The sequence below is a fragment of the Mauremys reevesii genome, linkage group 16 (genome assembly GCF_016161935.1).
Source record: "Mauremys reevesii isolate NIE-2019 linkage group 16, ASM1616193v1, whole genome shotgun sequence".
In the NCBI taxonomy this organism is placed as follows: Eukaryota; Metazoa; Chordata; order Testudines; family Geoemydidae; genus Mauremys; species Mauremys reevesii.
In genome coordinates this window covers 15,745,762-15,766,701 of record NC_052638.1, presented here as the reverse complement: position 1 = coordinate 15,766,701, position 20,940 = coordinate 15,745,762, and the positions used below count along the sequence as shown (strand labels likewise).

The following is a 20,940-nucleotide window of genomic DNA, read 5'->3' as shown; positions in this document are numbered from 1 at the left end:
CAAGAGAGAACATCACAGACAGAGGTATAAGGTGAGACTGCCTCCCCAGCTCTTTTATCATCAATGTCCTCAGGCCACTGAAAGACAGAAGGTTTATAGGCCCACGAATACAATCTCTGCAACATCTTACTCTAACCCATAGTCCAAGAGTTTCTTTTGATGAGACTGTAGAGACTCCCACATACTTTTATTGTTGCCACATCATTCCCCTCCTCAGATTTTTGGAGGCCACCTTACCCATTTTGCTGGCAACTGGAGGGCCCTAGCTGCCAACAAATGCGTACTGTAAATTATTCACGGCAACTATCTGATTGAGTTTCTGGCTACTCCTATGCACAAATCCCCTTCACAGTTCCTTTTCAGGGACCATTCTCATGAGATGATTCTCTGACAGGAAGTGGACTCACTTCTCCTTTGGTGAGCCAAAGAAGAGGTTCCACCTAAATGTCAAGGGAGGGGACTCTACTCCCCTTACTTTTTGATCCCCAGAAAGAATGAGGGGTGGAGGCCCATTCTCAACCTATGACGACTGAACTTATTCATCCAAAAGCTAAAATTCTGCAGGGTTGCCTTGGCATCAATAATTCCATCCCTAGAGGAGGGCACGTGGTTTGTAGCTGTCCTCATGGAAGACTCATACGTTTGCATAGATGTTCTCCCACTGCACAGAAGGTTCCTAAGCTACATTAACAACAATGTGTTAACCCTTGAGGGCTCAGCCGAGTGCTAGTTCATCATTTAGCAGTAAGGTATTCCCTGGGAAATATCCAACCCTCTTCCACCCTCTAACTTCACCACCTCACCCAAGCTTCACAATCATCATTGCTGTGTACAGTATTAAATTGTTTATTTAAAACTTATACTGTGTGTGTGTCTTTTGTCTGGCGAAAAATTTTACCCTGAAACCTAACCCCCCAATGTACATTAATTCTTATGGGGAAATTGGATTCGCTTAACATTATTTTGCTTAAAGTTGCATTTTTCAGGAGTTACTGTACAAGGTAAGACTGCTTGTGATGTTGGAAATATGAAAGGATTTACCTTAAAATGAGCAGGTGGCTTATAAGAATAAATACACAAGTCCACTTTCTCAGCACTTTTGTAAGTAGTTTTATTAGAAAACTAAGATTATTAATTCATTTTTAAATCCCTCTAAAACAGAGAATGCAGCTTCATGATGGGAGGCCCAAACAAAAAAGGCACCGTTGTCGAAACCCTAATAAACTGGATGTTAATAGTCTCACTGGTGAAGAACGTGTTCAGCTGATCAATAGAAGAAATGCTAGAAAGGTAATCCTATTACTGTGTCCACTCGCATTCCTTAATGATTGTGTTGAGAATCACACTTTCAGCAAGTTCACTGTAACTTTCTTAATAAAGGGTTTGCTAATTTCTCCAAAGGAAACACTTGAAAAATGCCCCCTTGAAGTTTTTGCCTTGGTTTACGTACACTTCTTTGGATGACTCTAGTTAAATAGCCACAAACACCAGAAATACTAAACTTCACGCATACCTTCTGTTACATTTCAGACATCATCTACTTTCAAGGTTTTGTAAAATTAATTCAATAGGTTATCTTGCACTGAGACTGGCCAATAGACTTGCTCAGATTTCTCAGCTATTTCTGTGTTCAGTCTGTCAACCTGCATTCTGATTCACCAACATACCCATTATGAGTCAGGTTGGCAGGTTTCATAGCAGGGTAAAGGGAGCTGTTCTAGGGGAGAGATGTGGCTTGGGGTAGGGATGTGGAATTGCAGGCAGATGGATCAGGGTTTGGGAAGGGCATGAAGGAATTGAGCTGGGCTTTGGGGAAGGGTAATGTGCAGGGAAATAAAGTGAATAACACTTCCGTATGTCGGAGTGAGTTTGGGGTGGTGGGCATGAGTGTGGTTTTGAGTCTGAACAGTGTACCCAAAGCAGCATTACTGTAGGGAGCCCTTCAAGTGCAGTTTCATCAATGCACAGACACTCAGCTCTTCTGGTACTTCAGCCTTGGCTGTCCAGCACACCAAACAGCAGTGCCAGGAAAATGGAGGTATGCTGCACACACATCAATATTTATCAATCAAGGGCTCCTAGTGGCGCTGTGCTTCTGTGTAGGAGAATGAGGGAGCAGCACCAGGAAAACTTTCAAGCACCAATTCCTCAAAAGCACTGGTCTCTGAAGCATCTTCTGTGGCCTGAGGACCCCCAGTCAAAACAGTTTTCTGCACCTAAAATCCCCAAACCTCCTTGCCGTGCTAGCCACTCACTCCCCCATGCCCAATTTTTAGGCCCTCTGATACTGCCAACTCATTCATAAAGCTGCCTGGATGGAGTGCAGGATTCAGGAAGGCTTGGGTATATGATTTTCTTTTTGTGGGGAGGGGAAAAGGGGAGGTCTAAAATGAGGGAATCCCCACGTGTCTATACCAAGGCCTGTACCAGCATTGGAAGGACTCCCCTAAGCTCCCCAGTGCACTGAGGTAGCAGCCCCAAGAGGAGCTAGTGCCGGTGCCTTGACACAAATACACTATGTTCTCTCATGGTGGTATCCCAGGGAGCTGAGCCAACAGCACTAGGGAATCCTATCAAAGGTGGTTGTCCCAGTGCAGAGACATTTGAGCTTCCCCCACCACAAGCTGCCTGCACAGTGATACTCCCTCTTTGCTGCAAGGAGATTCACCACTGTAAACTGCCTGCCCCATTATCTTCTATGTTCCCAATCACTACCCTGCCCCAACATCCCCGGTCACCTGGCTCATTTCTGCTCTTCTCTTTTTGGTTCTCTCAGTTGTCCATGCGGCAGCCCCATGGGGAGCTAAGGAGCAGAGGCGGATTTCTGTTTTGTGGGGCCCTGGACCAGAACAAGTGCCCCCTTCTTCCCCCCCCTCCAGCACTGCGGGAGAAAGAGTCGGAGCACAGGGGCTTGCCCATCCCCCTGCCCACCCACCCAGCACTCCTGCTGGGGAGCAGAGGAAGCCCCTGCACCCCAGCCCCACTCCCCTGCAGGAGTGCTGGGTGGGCTGAGCAGGTTGGAGTGGAGGGATGCCCGAATTGGCCGGGGCCCCTGGGCACAGGCCCCTTTGGCCCAGTGCCTAATCCACCACTGTCAAGGAGGGGTGAAGAGCTGGTTAGAGAAGGTCTGGAAGTTAAGAGATGTGGAGGATATGGGGAGTGTGAATTAAAAATGAGGCTTGAGCTGAAAGGAGCTTGAGTGGATAAAAACAAAGAGGAAGCGCTTCTCTTCCCTCTCCTTCCTTTCATTCAGCTCTGTCCTAGGTCAAACCCTACTTCTCCCCTTCCATGTCATGATGAGGTGTAAAAAAGGGGAGTTGATGACAGGGATTTTTGATGACTTAACTGCTTATTTCCTTGTTTTTTATGGGTTGCATTGATGGTATATGCTGTTTAGAAACCTTAACTCAGAATTAAAGTTTGATTTTTGTGTGTGTGGGGAAACTATAGGACAATAAATAGATTACCCTGTCAGAAAGCACAGCTCTTATTAGACAAAAAGGGTGCCTCTTGAAAAGTAGATTCAGGGGTGATAGGTTAGAACTGATTCACCCATCAAAAGGTAAGCAATTTTTAATAAACAAAAGGAGTATGAATTTTCCTCTTAAAACTTTGACACCTGTTTTCATATATTCATTATTAGTGTGACACCATCCCATTTCTGAAATGAACCCTGGCATTTATACTAAATCTTACATTACTAAGATTGTCAGATATTGAAGTTGCTACGTATATGCGAGTTTAGTGGCTGCTGATGTCTGGAACAAATTTATAGAGTGCCAATTCTATTCCATCCTGACAGAAACTAATGACAAATCTGGAGTACTGTTTCGCTTTCTAATGCTGTCAGGTTATATCTGATTTTTTGAAAAAGACATAAATGAAACCAGAGTATCAAATCAGGAAAATCCAAAGTAAACTTTTTATTTTTTAGGTGGGAGGTGCTTTTGCTCCACCACTGAAGGACTTGTGCAGATTCTTGAAAGAAAATCCAGAGTATGGAGTAGCTCCTGAATGGGGAGATGTTGTGAAACAGTCTGTGAGTATTTATAGGATGAACAATGTCATGATCTATGATGTGAAGTCTGCTTGCTTTCTTCTTTTTTTTTTTTTTTTTTAAAGAGGCAGACTGATACTAGCATTGGTTTCAGGTACTAAAGTCAGGCAACTGTTGTTTAATGTACCTTTGGATGCTCTTAGGAAAATCTACCTGCCTACCCATGATATCTACTTATCTATCCTTTGCCACAATGATGAAGGTAATTACAAAATTAAAATTTTAATTGGCCATCAAAATAAAATTGCTTGTCCTGGGAAAATGAGCAAGTAGAATTTTTGAAGATAATTTAGGTACCTAGTACAATTAAACCAAAGAGCCAACTATTTATTAAAATAGCTATTATGTTCTGCATTTTATTTTCTAGTTCAGAACTGTACTGTTAGGCATTTCCAGTGGAAGCGAGATTTATATATTGTAAAAGTTCAATTGTTTGGGGTGTCATACATCTGTCCTTGTAGAATAAAAAATGTGTTTAATATTTACAGCTCTACAGTGAGCAGGCTTTTAAAGTAGAGATCATAATCTAGACTTAGAGCAAAATTTTCTGAATTGCTTGTGTCTCATGTTCAAATGTGACTTATCTCTTTTGAAAATCGGTCTTAGGCTCCTGACTCAGTTGGCACTTTAGAAAATTGTACTCCAGTGTCTTGTGCCCTCTAATTCCCAGGAGCATGGTTTGTGCTGCTCTGGCCTCACCTGTGCTGTTTCTTCTGTTTGGCTCTCCACTCTGTATGTGCTACTAGAATTGTGTGACAGAAGGAACATGCTCCCCACTGGCACGGGAGCAGATTAATGCCAATAGCAAGATGCATCTAATATGTAGTTTTTCCCAGGTTAGGACTTAGGAATGTAGCTTAAAAAAAAATAATAATTGGAGATATACCAGTCTCCTAGAACTGGAAGGGACCTTGAAAGGTCATTGAGTCCAGCCCCCTGCCTTCACTAGCAGGACCAATTTTTGCCCCAGATCCCTAAGTGGCCCCCTCAAGGATGGAATTCACAACCCTGGGTTTAGCAGGCCAATGCTCAAACCACTGAGCTATCCCTCCCCCCCATAAGAATATATATTTATTGCAGCCCCTTCTGCATTGTAAACCAAATTTTAATATACAGTTTGAAAAATTGAATTTGTAGCTATTTGTGGTCACACAGTTTGCATTCAGATTTGCAGATCAAATAATCGTGCATGTGCCGACCTGATTTGCTAAATGTAGACTTTGTGAACATATAGGTGAACGCAAAAATTTGTGACCACAATTTCTGAGGCCACTTACAAATTTTCCTCTTTCTGTAGAACTTGTAGGAAATATCCAAATCTCATGGGACATGTGGTACAGAAGAAGGAAACTACAAGGATGTTTTTATTTCTGTAATGAAAAAACAAACCCAAAAAACAAATCCTGTTATCTGTAAAAAGTGACAGTCTGTTATAAGTGCAGTAGATCAGAATAACACAGATGGTTTTATTTGAGGTTTGTACCCCAGTAAGTTGAAAGGGAAAATTTCATTTAATTATTGATGCTGTGTTTTGTCTGCAGGCTTAGCAAAACAGCATGCATATATTTTCATTGTGAAAACTGTATAACTGATTCATCTGTCCTTTGTTTTATTGGGATGAGTACTTTAAAAAAAAAAACCCACCCCCCACCTATGGAGACACAGCTGTAAACCCACCCTCCTTTATCTCCATGCAAATAGAAGTGGCTAGAGGTCCAGGCCTCAAAATGTTGGATAATAAAATCCTGCTCTGGGGAACTTTATTTACCCTTCCACTCCTCATGTCCACATAGAGATGAAGATAATTTCTGGTGGTAATCCTGTGAAGTCTGTATACCCACCTGCCAGAACTGGTAGGGATTGTACTACATTTGCTGTACACAGTCAGCCTCAGGCAGAGGATTGCAGGTTTTTTATTTATTTATTTAACAACATTTTAGGTTTCTGCAGTTAATCATAAGTACTATAGTATTTAAAAATAGTATCTTCTTACTTAACTCATCCTTATGTTTATTGAAAGTTCTGAGCACTTGCTTTAGTGACAAAGTAATTTTTACTATTTTTTTTTCCTGTTGGTATAGCAGGGCCAGTACAGCTAACAGTGAACTAGATTCTATTCTGGTTAATATGCCAACAGAATTGTAAAGTTCCAGTTGCAGGACTAGGTTCTGCCCTCTTTTATACCCAGGTACCTCTATGAAGGGCAATGAAGTATCACAGCAGTAACGAGGAGCAGAACTGGTGACAATGGTTACGAAGATATAAATGAGAATAGAATTTGCCCTGTAGATTTTTTTTTAATGATGATCCTGAAAGCAGAAAGAATAGAGCTTTATTTTCAAATCCTTGGTTGAATAGTAGGGCTGACAGTTTTTGTTTTGTTTTGTTTTGTTTTTAATTAAGGGATCTTGTATACTGAGCAAATTTTATATTGAGGTATAATAAAAATTGAATCCTGGGGTGCCATTTTTATAGTCCGTTTTCAAGACAGAACTGTACTTCAAAAAGAACACCAGAGCACAATTATAGTCCTATCTTTACCACTAGATAGGATTTATATAGATAGTAGAACACCACTCCTAGGTCGCAAGAGAAGATTTTAAGTGTCTTGGATTTCAATTTATTTGGACTTTCAGTCTTTAGTAGCTTGTGTGAAATGTGAAGAAACATTAAAATGTTCACAGATCATGGCCCCACATGAAAATGCACAATTATTTTTCCTATTAAATTTGATAGCTCTGTTATCTTTTAGTCACAGTAACTAGGCATTTTTTAAAAAATCAAATAAATTATTGGAATCTGGAAATTACACTAAAATCTATTGAAAGATCCTAAATCCACACTCGATTTTAAATCTTAAATTCAGATTGCTTAGGCCAAATCCTACAATAAACCCTGTGAGGATGATCCTCTGGGCCTGTGGAGAGCCTCATTAAAGGTAGTAGGGATCAATGTGGGTACAGAGGACCATTCAGGGTTACAGGGCTCATTGCAGGATTGAGGCTTGAATGAGGTACCTTTGGGAAGTGACAGCACAGATCAGTCACAAACTTTCAGGGAGTTGTCTGGTTAATCAAACTGCTGTGCTAATTTTAGTTAAACAATGGTTTTTGGAACTATTCTTGAGTATTTAATTTTTAACCAACATAGCTTTAACCTTATTTTCCTGTAATGGCATTCATTTTCATATATTAATATAGAATGTATCTGTTTCAGGGATTTCTTCCTGAAGGTATGTTTGACCGTATTCTCACTGGGCCTGTTGTACGAGAAGAAGTGAGCAGGAGGGGGAGACGGCCTAAAAGTGAGATTGCCAAGGCAACAGCTGCAGCAGCAGCTGCAACAGCAGCAAATGTTTCGGTCAACCCTTTGCTAGCCAATGGAATACTTCCAGGAGTGGATCTATCGACTCTTCAGGCCTTACAACAAAACCTGCAAAACTTGCAATCACTGCAAGTAACAGCAGGATTAATGGGAATGCCTGCTGGACTAACTACTGGAGGAGAAGCTAAGAATATGGCTGCCATGTTCCCCATGCTACTGTCAGGAATGGCTGGATTACCAAACTTGCTGGGTATGGGAGGGCTCCTAACAAAGTCTACAGAAGCTGTTTCAGAGGAGAAAAAGGGAAATGACTCAAAAGAGCCAGATGTAAAGAAAGAAAGGACAGAAAACCAACATGCTAATAATGGTGGTGAAGACTCTGTGTCAAGTTCTCCCTCTACGTCCTCTGCTGCTGCCAACCCCTTAGCTCTTAACCCGTTACTTTTGTCTAATATACTTTATCCAGGGATGCTTCTCACTCCAGGCCTTAATCTTCATATCCCAGCATTGTCCCAATCCAATATTTTCGATGTACAGAACACTGAAAACAATGACACAGGCTCAGCCAAGCCTATAGAGGAAAAGGAGGAAAATTCTAGGATTAGAGATCAGGAAGACAAAGGGGGAACAGAGCCAAGTTCTCATAATGAAAACAGCACAGATGAGGGTTCAGAGAAAGCAGATGCTTCATCTGGATCTGACAGTACATCATCTTCATCTGAGGATTCAGATTCTAGTGATGAAGACTGACCCCAGACTATGTACTTAAATTATGAACTCATTTTGAATTTATTCTTTAATTATTTCATTGTAAATAACCCAGTGTTGAGCGCATCAAATGATTTATTGACTGAACTTTCAGTATTTGTTTAGAAGTGCAAACTGCTTTCAGAGATGTTTTGCATGTAATATTTCTTGAAGTTCATAAGTTTCTGAACTTGTATGTACTATCAATACACAATGGTGTAAAATTACAACAAATGGCATAATTTTGTTGGGAGGTTATTTTATGAAAATAATGCTCAGTAAGAGCTGTATATTTAATATATTTGCAGTGAACACAGAATATTTTAGGCATATTATTGATTTAATTTGAATATAGTTTTACAGCCTCCTTGACACTTATAATTTACAGATCAAAACTCAGCAATAATTTGGGCAGCTAATGAATGTCATGAAAGCTGTAGAATCTACATCACCATCCATTGCTTTAATTACATGAAAATGCTGTAGTGTTGCGATGCACTGCTGATGTTTCCAATTCAGGTACAAGTGTGTTTAGAAGGAGGAAAAAAGTTTCCCAATCAGCCAGTTAAACTGGCTATCTGTTACCTCAGCTGAGTTAGTTTAGGAAGTTTACATTGGTTTCTATACTTGTTTTCAGGTTTCGTTTTGTTTTTAAACACACCCTGTATGATATCATGTTCATCTGGCAAGAGATAAGACTGTTTGTTTTTTCTCATCAGAAGCATTCTCTTTGGTAACAGTAAAGGGAAGTTGGCACAAAATACTCCTGTTGAGGAGTAGTATCCCCAAAACTCAGAAAAGGCAAACTCTCATGAAGTGCCACTGAAAAGACCTTTCAACACTGCATACTTCATGTAAAAAAATGTTTGTTTGCTTTGTTTGTGTAGATTTTTATTTGTGTTTTATGTAACAAAGCCTCCTGGGATTACCAGATAATAACGGTAAAGAATAATATTGATAGTTTAAACTCATTTTGAGTTTAGACTTCTCTACAGGTTTAAATATGACTAATTGTTATGACGAAATGTTACCCAAAATCATTCTTGAGGATTTAGTTTATATATTATGCTGAGTTGCCCAATTTAAAATTTAAAAAAGCACTTTGAATAGTAAAGACAGATAAGTTATTCCTGGAAACAACAATAACAGGGCATAAGACATCTGTTCAAATCCAAATCCTTAGAACCCTTTACTGTATAAAATCAGTCTAATATTTGATGTGTGATATGATTCCTCTTTCTGCTGAAGCTGCTATTACTCTGACATGGCCCAGATTCACACTTACATGTTTGAACTGAGATTTCGATTGACTTTAGTTATCTCGTTTGTGGTCCAAGAATAGAGAAGTGCTCAGAGAGAATAGATACAGGTACTAGTAGAAGTCATTGAAAAAGCTTTTCAAAGGGATAAATTAAAAAAAAATTGTATATTTTGATATAGTTCTGTTGCTTGCTTGTATAGTAAACAAGACTTTGTTTTTTACCAAGAACTTTTCCAATACATTATACGTTTCTATGTGCAAAATAATTAACCCCATGATTAGAAGCAGTATTACATGTAATTACACAATTATACAAGTCCCATTTGGATTGTGCTGGTTACTGTATTTTCCCACAATAGTATTCTGATTTTTGGCCTTTCATACAGTGTCTTAGCAATAGTAAAAATTAAAACCTGCCAAGAGAAGGGTGTAGCAATTCTTCATCATGAAGGGATGTATTGCATATTTAATATTTTTGACCTTTGTAATATAGCACTTTTGTTTAACTAGGATGCGTCTATGAAATAGCCAAAGTTTTTCAAACACAGTTATTAACTTAGTTTGCTGATGGAGTATTTCAACAACATCTTTACCCCACAAAAGAAATACTAAATCTTGTGGCTAAAACCTAATTTATATCAAATTTATTAAATAAAGTATTTTCCTAATTATGGTCAAGTGAGTTTGCTTACCGTTCTAGTGATTCTCTTTCTATGTAATAAGGCAATTACAGTTTAAAATAATTAAGGCTGATAAAGACTTCAACATAATGTATTGGATTTATTTTTAATCATTATCAATTGGAAGAGGAAAAATGTGTCCCACTATCAGCTAAACAATATGCAAGTATGGTTGTATAAAGTTAAGGGTTGTAAGGAAACTTCAGTAGATTTACACTAATACTGAGGTTACAGTTAAAAGGATATCCAAGGTGATGATAAAGTGTGTGTTGGTAGTTACTAAAAGAACTTTAGCTATTACTGCCTTGTATTTCTATCCCTTGTTTCAGGCTTCATGATACAAGTCTTAGTCCAGTTTTTTTTTTGGACATTTGCAATATTTGCCAGTTGTGTTCTGTGTAGTCTGAATTTGCTTTCTGTAGTTGAACAAGCGTCTTAAAAAGTCATTTGTAATTTATTGAATTACTTTCTATGATGTTCTATAGAGGAAATGGAAGTTTAATTATTTTTTATTAAACATATTCTTTGACTACCCATGATGTCAGCCTTGATACATGAAAATAATTTTTAACATGAATACAGATTAAATTTATACCTGTGAACAGTGTAGGTGAAGCTATTAGTAAAATTCCAAGGTGTTAAAACACACATTAAGATGTGTTACAAAATACAAAACTTTGAAGATATTCAAAGTTAAGAATTCAAGTCAAGGTCATGTATCTGTTTTGATATAACTACATACAAATTCTGTGAATTAGTTAATGGTAACTTCCTGGTGTTCTTCCCTGGTTTCTGAGAGAATCCATTTCAGCCTATTTCCTGTAGCATTTATATGGGTATTGTGCTGCTTTTACCAATGTTATTCAGATACAGTTTTATGACAAGATAACTTGCTAAACCAAAGAACAGTTCAATAAAAAAAAAGGTTATTTTACACAAAATAAGGTAATTTTAAAACATGACGGATATATCACATCCTGCACAGCCAGGGGAAGGCACTAGATAACCTTATGAATCTTAATATCTAATTTTTATGAAAATCTGAAGGGAAAATAACAGCCAAATTATACTGAAAATAAATCTCTGATCCTATAAACAAAATAAACCATTACTTGCCACACAATCTTTGAATTTACTTGCCACCTGATAGCTATTGCTAGGAAAGAGGAGATTGTCAAGGTTTAGGCCCAAAATTTGATTTGCTTTAAAGTAATTTATTTCTAGTATTTTATCATAGTACAATATTAGGTCAGAAGGTGGAAATGGCTGGGAGCGCCATAATGCCCATCTAAATCTATCTCTCAATCTGTTTTGCTTTTTATATCCTGTTACCTTTTAAGTGCTTGTCTAAATCTTTTGATTACGTTGGCAGCTGCAACTATTATTGCTACCTTTAGTTTAAGCCACTTAGGATAAATATATTTTTCCTGTACGCTCCCTGGTTGTCTGCGCCTTCTTGTTTCAGTCTGCTACTCACTATTAGTTAAGTGGCATCCATCTTACGTATTCTCATCTGAATCCTATCTTTAGGTCTTGAGTGTGCTTTCTGTTACTCCTTTTTCAGATGAATGTATACCAGATTCACTTAACCTGTCATTGTCCTATTTTAAATTTGGAGATCTGGCAGAATCTCTGATAGCTTTGTTTTTATTTCAAAGGGCTCATTTGAGAAGAAATAGTCATACATTTCAAAGCAGCAGATTACAAACCATATATATAATTTTCTTTGCCATACCATCTTTGGATGTAATCCTTTCAGATCTCTCTCAAGTTAAACTGTAAATGGATCAGTACTTGAAAGAGATTTCAAAGGAATATACAGATTGTGTAGGCCCGGGGTTCTCAAACTGGGGATTGGGACCCCTCAGGGGGTTGCGAGGTTATTACACGGGGGGGGGGGGGGGATCATGAGCTGTCAGCCTCCGCGCCAAACCCTGCTTTGCCTCCAACATTTATAATGGTGTTAAATGTATATTAAAAAGTGTTTTTAATGTATAAGGGGGGGTCGCACTCAGAGGCTTGCTGTGTGAAAGGGGTCACCAGTACAGAAGTTTGAGAACCGCTGGTGTAAGCAATGGTGTTGGTGACTCAGTGAATACCTCTGCATTGCAGCTAGGACCATGCTTCCCAGCTTGAGTAGACAGACATGTGCCAGCTCTACTTGATCTAGCACAATAAAAATAGCAGTGTAGTCAGGGGTAGCACATGCAGTGGCTTGGGCTAGTTGCCCAAGTATGTACCCAGGAGTTCTGGGTGGTTTTGCACTCGGGTGGCTAGTCTGAACTGCCACCTGTGCTGCTGCACTGCTATTCTTAGCCTGCTAGCTTAAGCAGAGATAGCACGTGTCTATTCAAGCTGGGAAGCATGCTCCCAGCTGCAGTGTATATGTACAGATGAAGTGACAGTCTTGTAAATTGATACTGAACCAATATCCTAGCATGGAGTTAGCACCTCAGGAAGCAAAGTGCACCTGATTAACAAGTCATGAATATCAGTGGTCATTCAAGACTCATAGTGTTTGGTACACCAGGTGAGATTTTAAATCCGTTGTTTTGGGCAAATTCCAGCCCAAGATGTGAATTCTACCTAAACTCTCCCTGCAATTTCAACTGAATATGGTATTCTTCACTTCCTCCTCTAAATTATTACACCACCTCTACACTGTCAAAAAGATGTTTCACCTTAGTATTGGCTGCATTCAAGATGCGGATTAAATGATCTCTGTGTATGGCTTGTATATCTGAGATATTTTATAAAGCATTTGGGGATGTAATGCATAATACGTACTTTGCATTGTAAAGATTTTTAAAGTCTGTCCACACTAGGAATTTTTGCACTGTTTAGCTATACCAGTATTAGTGTAGAGAATCTGCATTGGTGTCAAGTGGGATTTGCACCACTGCAGTTTACACCGTTTTCAACTTGTATACCAGCGACATGCATGTACTTTGAGAGGCAGAGGGGTTGCATCTGTGTAGCTACACCAGTGCAATAATTCCTAATGTAGATGATGGTGCACTGCAGCAAATAGCTTTCTGACTTACTAACTAACATGATTATGTTATTTTAGTAAGCAGAGAACTATTCTTTGTAGCCACCTCAGAGGAAAAGACAATAACAAAGTTTTGATTTCCTGAATTGAATGGTAGCTGCTTAAAATGCATTGTCTGCATTCTGATTCTAGAATGTAATAATCCTGATAATTTTGCTTTAACCACAGGTTTGAAATGCAAATAGTCTAATTCTAGCAAAATTGAGACATCACAGATAAAATGATTTCTGATGTTTCTTCTGAAATTAAAGTTTCAATTAAAATTTTCTTGAGGAAGCAGAAATTGCATATTGCAATTAAGTACTCACCATATTTCAAATAAACACAGCTACAGGTGTAATTCATGCTTACTTTTAAGTACTAAAAGATGTTCTAATGGTAAAAGCCTTCAATGGAAATGTAAGAATTACAAGGACAAAACATCAGAGAGGTTTGCAAAGGTTTGTTTGTTTGTTTTCCCCAGGGGAAAGTCTTGGAGTTTAGCACAAGATTTTTGAGTCAGAAGGAGATAATTCAGATTAGACCAAGTAAACAATTGGGCCAGATTCGAGGGGTAGGTGGAAAGGCAGACAGGTAACTGGTTACCTAAGAACAATACATCAGTTGGAGATTACCAGAGTGCATTGTGCTCTAGACGCACTCCCCCTTCACTGCATGTTGCTGGTTCGGACGGGAGGTGTAGGGAATTGGCTCTGTCAACACTATGCCTTCTGAGGAGACTCCTGTGTGGAGGTATCCCCTGCTGGATATGTGTGGGAGATTTCCACTCAGGTGGAGTAAAAGGATCCAAGTGAAATAGAGAATCTGGCTTAATAACTTCATGTTCCTTCACTGGATCCTGTTTCAGTGCATGAACAAAGGTGGTGGTCTACTCTCTAAAGACAAAATCCTGCTCCATTTGTGATGATGAAACATCTGGTGAAGCACTTGAGAGGTTGATGACATGAACAAGAACACAGGTGCAGCTCCTCAAATGAGGTAAATTGTCATAGTTCTGATGGAAGTCAGTGAGCTATGACAGTTTATCCCAACTGAGGATCTGCTCCTGTGGAACAATTTTAAATGGCTGGTTTTGAATTTACAAAATTAAAATACACTTGCAGGGAAGAAAAGAGTATTTCCATCAAGAGCTAAAAGTGAATAATTAAGGGTTTGGTTGAGGTGATGTGGGTGACCAACAAGGAGAATGGGGAGATGGATGTCTACATTCTGAATAATTTCTTTTCCCTGACAATGCTGTGTTATTTCTGTAGTATTAATTTTGGATAAAATTCAATAGTGTGGACTCTAATTTAAAACAATTTAGAAGATAACTGAAAACAAAATTACCACCATACAAGAGCTTCCTCCTACACGACTTAAAACGAGACTGTGGAATGTCCACCTATCAAGAAGAAAATTAATTTAAATAAGGCAGATTGAGACTAATCTCTCCTTGTGTCTTTTTGTCATTGTCCTGGGATCAGGTAGCCTGGGCTTCATCTCTCTGCTTTTCTTCCAGTTCCTCCAGACGGAAGGATGATGGATAAGAAAGAGAAGGAAGGAATACAAGAAGGAACAGAAAAGAGTATAAGTCAGAAACTCCAGGTGAAAGGGTCATCCTGAGATTGTGAGAGAGAAACTTGCTTCCCTGCCTGCTGTCCAACTCATCTCTGAGCATGTGCTAAGGGTGCAGTGCCCCAGGTAAGATCTGCTTTGGGTATCCCTTTTACTGGCACCTTTATGCATGAGAGATACTTTGGCTGTTTCTTTCCCTGTCTTGTGTCTAAGCTGATGGCGGACAGTTCACCTTGCAACCTCTGCAACTCTACTTTGGGATGTAGGAGATGACACCCTGTTACCTACTCTATTTCCAACAGTTGGGAGTCCTGTTGGATAGGGGCTCTCTTCTACCATGTCTTCCTTACAGTGGCAGCCTCTCCTCAGACTCTGTCTTGCAGTTCAGCTGTGGCTGCTGCTCTGCCATCTTAGGTGTTTCCTGCTGCTTTGATCACAATTGTGTCTGTTCTGACAAAATGAGTGGCTAGAACTCAGCTTTGCACCTTTCACTGTAGTGAGGAAAGGCTCTGGCAGGGGAGAGGCAGTGGGACATTATACTGCTAAAATCAGTAGTGTAGGTGTGGGAATCACTGCTTAGACATGTAGAGAGAGATGTTGCATATCTACTCTTGTGTTCTGACATATTAGTTACCCTAATCCAGTGGTTTTCAGACTGTGGGTTGAGACCCAGTACTGGGTCACAGAATGTAAGGCACTGTGTTGCGGTGGCAGCTCTGGTCAGCATCACTGACTGGGCCATTAAAAGTCCCGTTGGCGGTGCTGCCCAGCTAAGGCAGGCTAGTCCCGACCTGTTCTGATACCGCGTTGCGCTCCAGCAGCAGGTCTAGCTCCTAGGCAGGAGGGCTACGGGGCTCTGATTGCTGCTCCCACCCTGAGCACTGGCACAGCACTACCATTCGCTGGTTTCTGGCCAATGGGAGCTGGGGGTGGGGAGTGGTGTCTGCGGGCAAGAGTCACGTGGAGCTGCTTGTGAGCCTCCGCCTAGGAGCCGGACCTGCTCCTGGCCACTTCCAGGATGCAGCGCGGTCCGCGGTGCCAGGCCAGGCAGGAAGCCTGCCTCTGCACCCCTGCTGCACCGCTGCCCAGGAGCCGCCTGAGGTAAGCCCATACCCGAATCCCCTGCTCCAGCCCTGAGCCACCCCAAACCCCTCATCCCCAGCTGCACCCCAGAGCCTGCACCCCCACTCCGCAGCCCTCACCCCTGCACCCCAACCCTCTGCCCCAGTCCTGAGCTCCTCCCACACCCCAAACCCATCATCCCCAGCTCTGCTGGGTCACAGGCATCAAGTTTTCTTCAACTGGGTTGCCAGAAAAAAGTTTGAAAACTACTGCTCTAATCTACTTGCATAAGCCATGCCTCAAATCTACACTGCTAGTTGGGCATAAAGCCTCTGTACTCTGCACATGGCCATAAAGTATAGACATAACTTTGGTTTACCCCACACTTTACCCAACACACATCTTCTAGACCAGGGGTCGGCAACCTACGGCATGTGTGCCAAAGGTGGCATGCAAATTGATTTTTAATGGCACACTGCTGCCAGCCAAGGTCCCAGCCACCGGCCCCGCTCAGCCCACTGCCAGCCTGGGTGAAAGAAACCCCAGGCTGGCAGCAGGCTGAGCGGGGCCAGTGGCTGGGACCCAGAGCGGCTGAGCGGCTCAGCCCGCTGCTGGTCTTGGTTCCCGGCCGCCAGCCCCACTCAGCCCGCTGCTCTCCGACAGGGAGTTCCTCCAGGAAGGGCAGGCAGCCACCGACCAGGGATTCTTCCCTGTGGGGCAGCAGAAAGGCCCCTTGATGATTTTAGATGTGAGTTCTGAAGCCCCTGCCCATGGGGCTCGAGGAGCAGCTGTGTTAGGGCTCCCAGATGCTGCATGAGCGGCTTGTGCAACTCTCTCCTGGCCCCTGGACTTTAAAGGGGGAGCCTGGACTAGTGCAAGGCGCCACGAGTTGCAACTGGCACCCCTCTTTGCGTTGCCCCGCTACCGTCTCATGCTCCCACTCTCCTCTCCCCTTCTCTGGCACTGCATCAGCCCAGGAGAAGCTGAAACTCCCTTGGGCACTGTCAATAAGAGTATTTGGTGCACAGGTTCATTTGAAAGAACCTCCTAATGCTCCTTTATGTGGTAGCAGTGTCGTCTCCCACCCCGGCCCTGTTGCTGGTATAGTCGCTGCTTTTCCTCTTAAATGCACATGCTACTGTCTTCTGAACTTGAAAAGTATCTGGGGTGTTTGCTTGGATCAATATTGCAGGGAGAGATGGGAGCCAGAAAGGGCAAAATCTATATGGACTGTCCATTTAGATCAGTGGTAGGCAACCTATCGCACGCGTGCCAAAGGCAGCATGTGAGCTAATTATCAGTGGCACTTGCACTGCCTGGGTCCTGGCCACCGGTCTGGGGGGCTCTGCATTTTAATTTAATTTTAAATGAAGCTTCTTCAACACTTTTAAAACCTTCTTTACTTTACATACAATAGTTTAGTTATATATTATAGACTTATAGAAAGAGACCTTGTTAAAATGTATTACTGGCTCGCAAAACCTTAAATTAGAGTGAATAAATGAAGACTCGGTACACCACTTCTGAAAGGTTGCCGACCTGTGTTCTAGACTGAAGTAAGGAATTGCCTCTTCTTCCCAAACACACAGAAACCCTTACAGTCATAGTATTGCCAGCCCTGAATATTCAAAACTCATGAGTCAGGCCCCAAGAAATCATGATTGGCTTAAAAAAAGGTGATTTATTTTTTAAAGAAGTTTTTTACTTGTATTCTGTTTTTTGAGCCTTCAGGGTGCACGCTGATCACATTTTTTAAGCTTTTCTCAGCAAACACAAAGGCTAGTAACTTACTGCTTAAAAAAAAGCTGAAATACTCTTATACTCACTTATGGCTTTAAGTAAAACATCTATTACAAGACTCACAATAAAACTGTGGGAGTTGGCAACACTGGAAAGGCTAAGAATAATATTTGGGAGAAAAAATTCCTAGGTATGCACTATTTTCCTCATGCACAAATCTCTCCAAGAGTTGGTTGACTTGGACTAGCCTAATCTGGACCAAGCTATGACTGATAAGTATCCTGTCTCCTTTGAGAAGCACTTCTTAGTCCGCAAGGTAGCAGCCATTACTTCAAAATCTGCCCCTAAATTGATTCTCTTGCTACCCTGATGAACAGATTGGGCTCAGTCATCTGCCAGAGCAAAGATGTTGACGTTGTTATCTTGGCCCTCAAGATTGCAACCCATTTGGTTTACATAGCTAGGTCACTGCAATCGCTCAGCTAGGTCACCAACCTGGCAGTAGCTAACATAGAATAGAATCACAAAGCAGTGCCATGTATGAAGGATTTTTGAGCTAGCTGTCTTACTTCTCTGCCACACAACTTCTGGTAGAATCACCAGTGAGGTTAGGTGCACTGGTTGCTCTACAGTATTAGACACTTTTGGCTTTGGGGTTTAGAATGCCATTTTGTGAGGGGAAAATTCAATTTATAACTATTGCATTCAAAGAGGTTAAGCTTTTTCAGGAAGTGAAACTCAGGAACAACGTGATATACCTTTACCCCGATATAACGTTGTCCTCAGGAGCCAAAAAATCTTACCACATTATAGGTGAAACTGCATTATATCAAACTTGCTTTGATCCGCCGGAGTGCGCAGCCCCACTCTCCTGGAGCACTGCTTTACTGCGTTATATCCGAATTCGTATTATATCGGGTTGCGTTATATCGGGGTAGAGGTGTACATGTAAAAACCACGTCAGCTCCCAAAGCTCCCTGCACCCACCTGGTGGTCTTGTAAGAAATGTCATTCCCAATCTTTCCCAGGGCCCTTTCCAGGCTGAAAAGTCTATGATTATTTATATTGCAGTAGCATCTAGGAACCCTAATCATGGACCAGAACTCCATTGACACAATCAGTGTCTACATTAGGGCTGAAAATTTCATGTGGACAGGGCCTTAGATGGCACTGAGAAGTGAGTTAGAGGGACACAATGAGTTGAGTTAAGCAATTAAAATTTTAAATGAGGTTTGTTTTTCCTAATGTTTTTAAGGTGTGTTGATCTGGTTTTGCACAACTGAGCTTTGTGCATATTAGCAGATTAGCTTGCTTTTGCAAGAGCAACAAGATTTCAATACGTAATTTGAAATATCTATAGAAAAGGTAGATTACGGTTGCTAAGTGAAAACAATGTAGTTATCGCATCATTTACAAAACCCAGGTACATAAAAAGGTAGGGAAGTATGCATATTTCATCACCGCACAACAACCTTACTTCTGACCCATGGCTTATTGACCTTTTTATGTGCATTATTTTTGTTATCTTGATTTCTGTCTCTAAATATTTTCTCTTCAGGGAAACTCTTCAGTGGAAATGATCAGTTAGTATATTTATAACTAGATAATAAAATGTGATAAAATATTTATAATTGCTTTTTTCTTGAGAATAATATTGTGTATGTAGCTTAACAGGAAAGCCATAAAACAATTGCCCCGGCATACACCTTTCTGGCTGGCATAGAGCTAGCTATGTAGACTGTGCCTCACTTAAAGTTGCCCCCACACTGGGAGAATGGCTCTGTTTTTAAGTGCTTTTAACTTTCTAACTTGGGTTTGTTTTTATTATTTTTGTAAATAGTTATTGGGTAATTTTCAGTGAAGATTTAGTCATACTGAACATCTAGGCCTTAATCCTGAAAAGAATTATTAATGTGCTTCACTTTATTTATTGTGTGAGTGGTCACATTGACTTCGGTGGGACTGCTCACATACCCTGATCTTCAACTTGTGTAAGATGCTATAGCTCAGCTGAAATCAACTGAACTATTGTAATTAACACCAGCTGAGGATCTGCAGGATCAGGACCTTAAATTGAAAAGGTTTAGCCATTTTGAGTGATCAGAGCAGAAAGGTGTTTTTAAACACACACACAGAGCCCTCAAGTCAGCTTGCTCAAATGGGGGAGGGAGGAGAGTCACCCCAGACTAAAATCAAGCATGGAAAATTTGTTAGAAAGGAGAATTTTTCACGTTATGAACATGTGAGTATAAGGCCATATGAAAATCTTACCATTCTTTTTTAAAAGGCACTGTTCTTTTCGCATTAGTCATATTTTAACGTAAATTTAATTTGTGCTCCCAACTAGTCTATTAACAATTATCAGTCTTCCAGTCTCATGGCATCATCCAACTCCCATAGAAATGAATGGGACTTTGTCCCTTGACTTCAGGGGGAATTGGGCTCTAAAGTACTATTGAGTTAAATGAAAATGTTGCTACATTAGGAACTGTAGGTTTCACTCACAGTAACTATTAGCAAAAATTATGTAATCTTTCATGCTCTTTAGATTAATTCTCTGGTGCCATCTAGTGTTTTTAGAGTAGACTAAAAATGTCAAATCCTAGTTCTTGGAAAATAGTTTCAGGCAGTCACCCTTCACTGCTTTTCAGTTTCACTTTTATGTATAAAATCATCCCAGCTGTTCTTAATATTTGTGATTTAGACATGAAACTTGACTAATGCAAAACCAAATAGACCTAGTTAAAACACCTTTCACAGCAAAGGTCTAAAATGTTCTTGACTTTCCCTGATTTTCAGTATTAAAACTTCATCCATACATAAGTTTGAGAGGATTGTTCAATTTCCCCTCCTATTCTTGGTGAAAAGAGCCAACAGTAGTGGATTTACTTTTTTATGTGACCACTTGTCCTCTGAAAATGGAGATCTACCAGTTCATTTCAGGTTGACTGACAGATAGTAATTACTTTTGATCACTATCAACAAGTAGGGGGATTGAACCCAGAAAGGAAAGACTGCATACTCCATTAATAAAAACCTGCCCATAATTGTAGAACCTATTCTTCATAAAAGTCTAAAACTTCTTTGGGGCACCGAATTCCAGTGGTTTATTTCATTTGGTATTAGATTGGGGGGGGGTCAAGTTTATATAAATTGGCTTTTTATCTAATTGAATGCCTTACTGAGTCAGAGGGAAAACGATGAATAATTGTATTGTGCCTTCTATCTGCAGACCTCAAAGCACCTAGTGAACATTCATTCACTTCATGTAACCCTGCAGCAAGGTATGTAAATATTAGTCGCCTCGCTGGTAAAAATGAGATGAAGGAGTCTGTGACTTGCCCAAGGTTACGGAGCAAGGCAGTGCCAGAGCAGGTGTAAAACCCACCCGTCCTGATTCCCCAGACCCTGCTCTAATCGCGTCACAGGCCCGTGCCCTCCCTCTCACAAAGAGCAGGGG

The 20,940-nt window shown here is 40.7% G+C and overlaps 1 protein-coding gene across 19 annotated transcripts in view; it reads left to right on the top strand.

Annotated features, from left to right (window-relative positions):
* CHD9 (chromodomain helicase DNA binding protein 9) overlaps positions 1-10,606 on the top strand; it is a 192,107-nt gene extending 181,501 nt beyond the window's left edge. For 15 of the 19 annotated variants that reach the window (XM_039502911.1, XM_039502896.1, XM_039502910.1 and 12 more), the window contains 3 exons: positions 1,162-1,290; positions 3,935-4,039; positions 7,274-8,131. In XM_039502911.1, coding sequence (XP_039358845.1) covers positions 1,162-1,290; positions 3,935-4,039; positions 7,274-8,131 — 1,092 coding nt within the window. Of the gene's footprint in view, positions 1-1,161; positions 1,291-3,934; positions 4,040-7,273 lie in introns of all 19 variants that reach the window. The other 4 variants (XM_039502899.1, XM_039502904.1, XM_039502907.1 and 1 more) reach the window with 1 other exon arrangement.
* Positions 10,607-20,940: the final 10,334 nt, after the last annotated feature.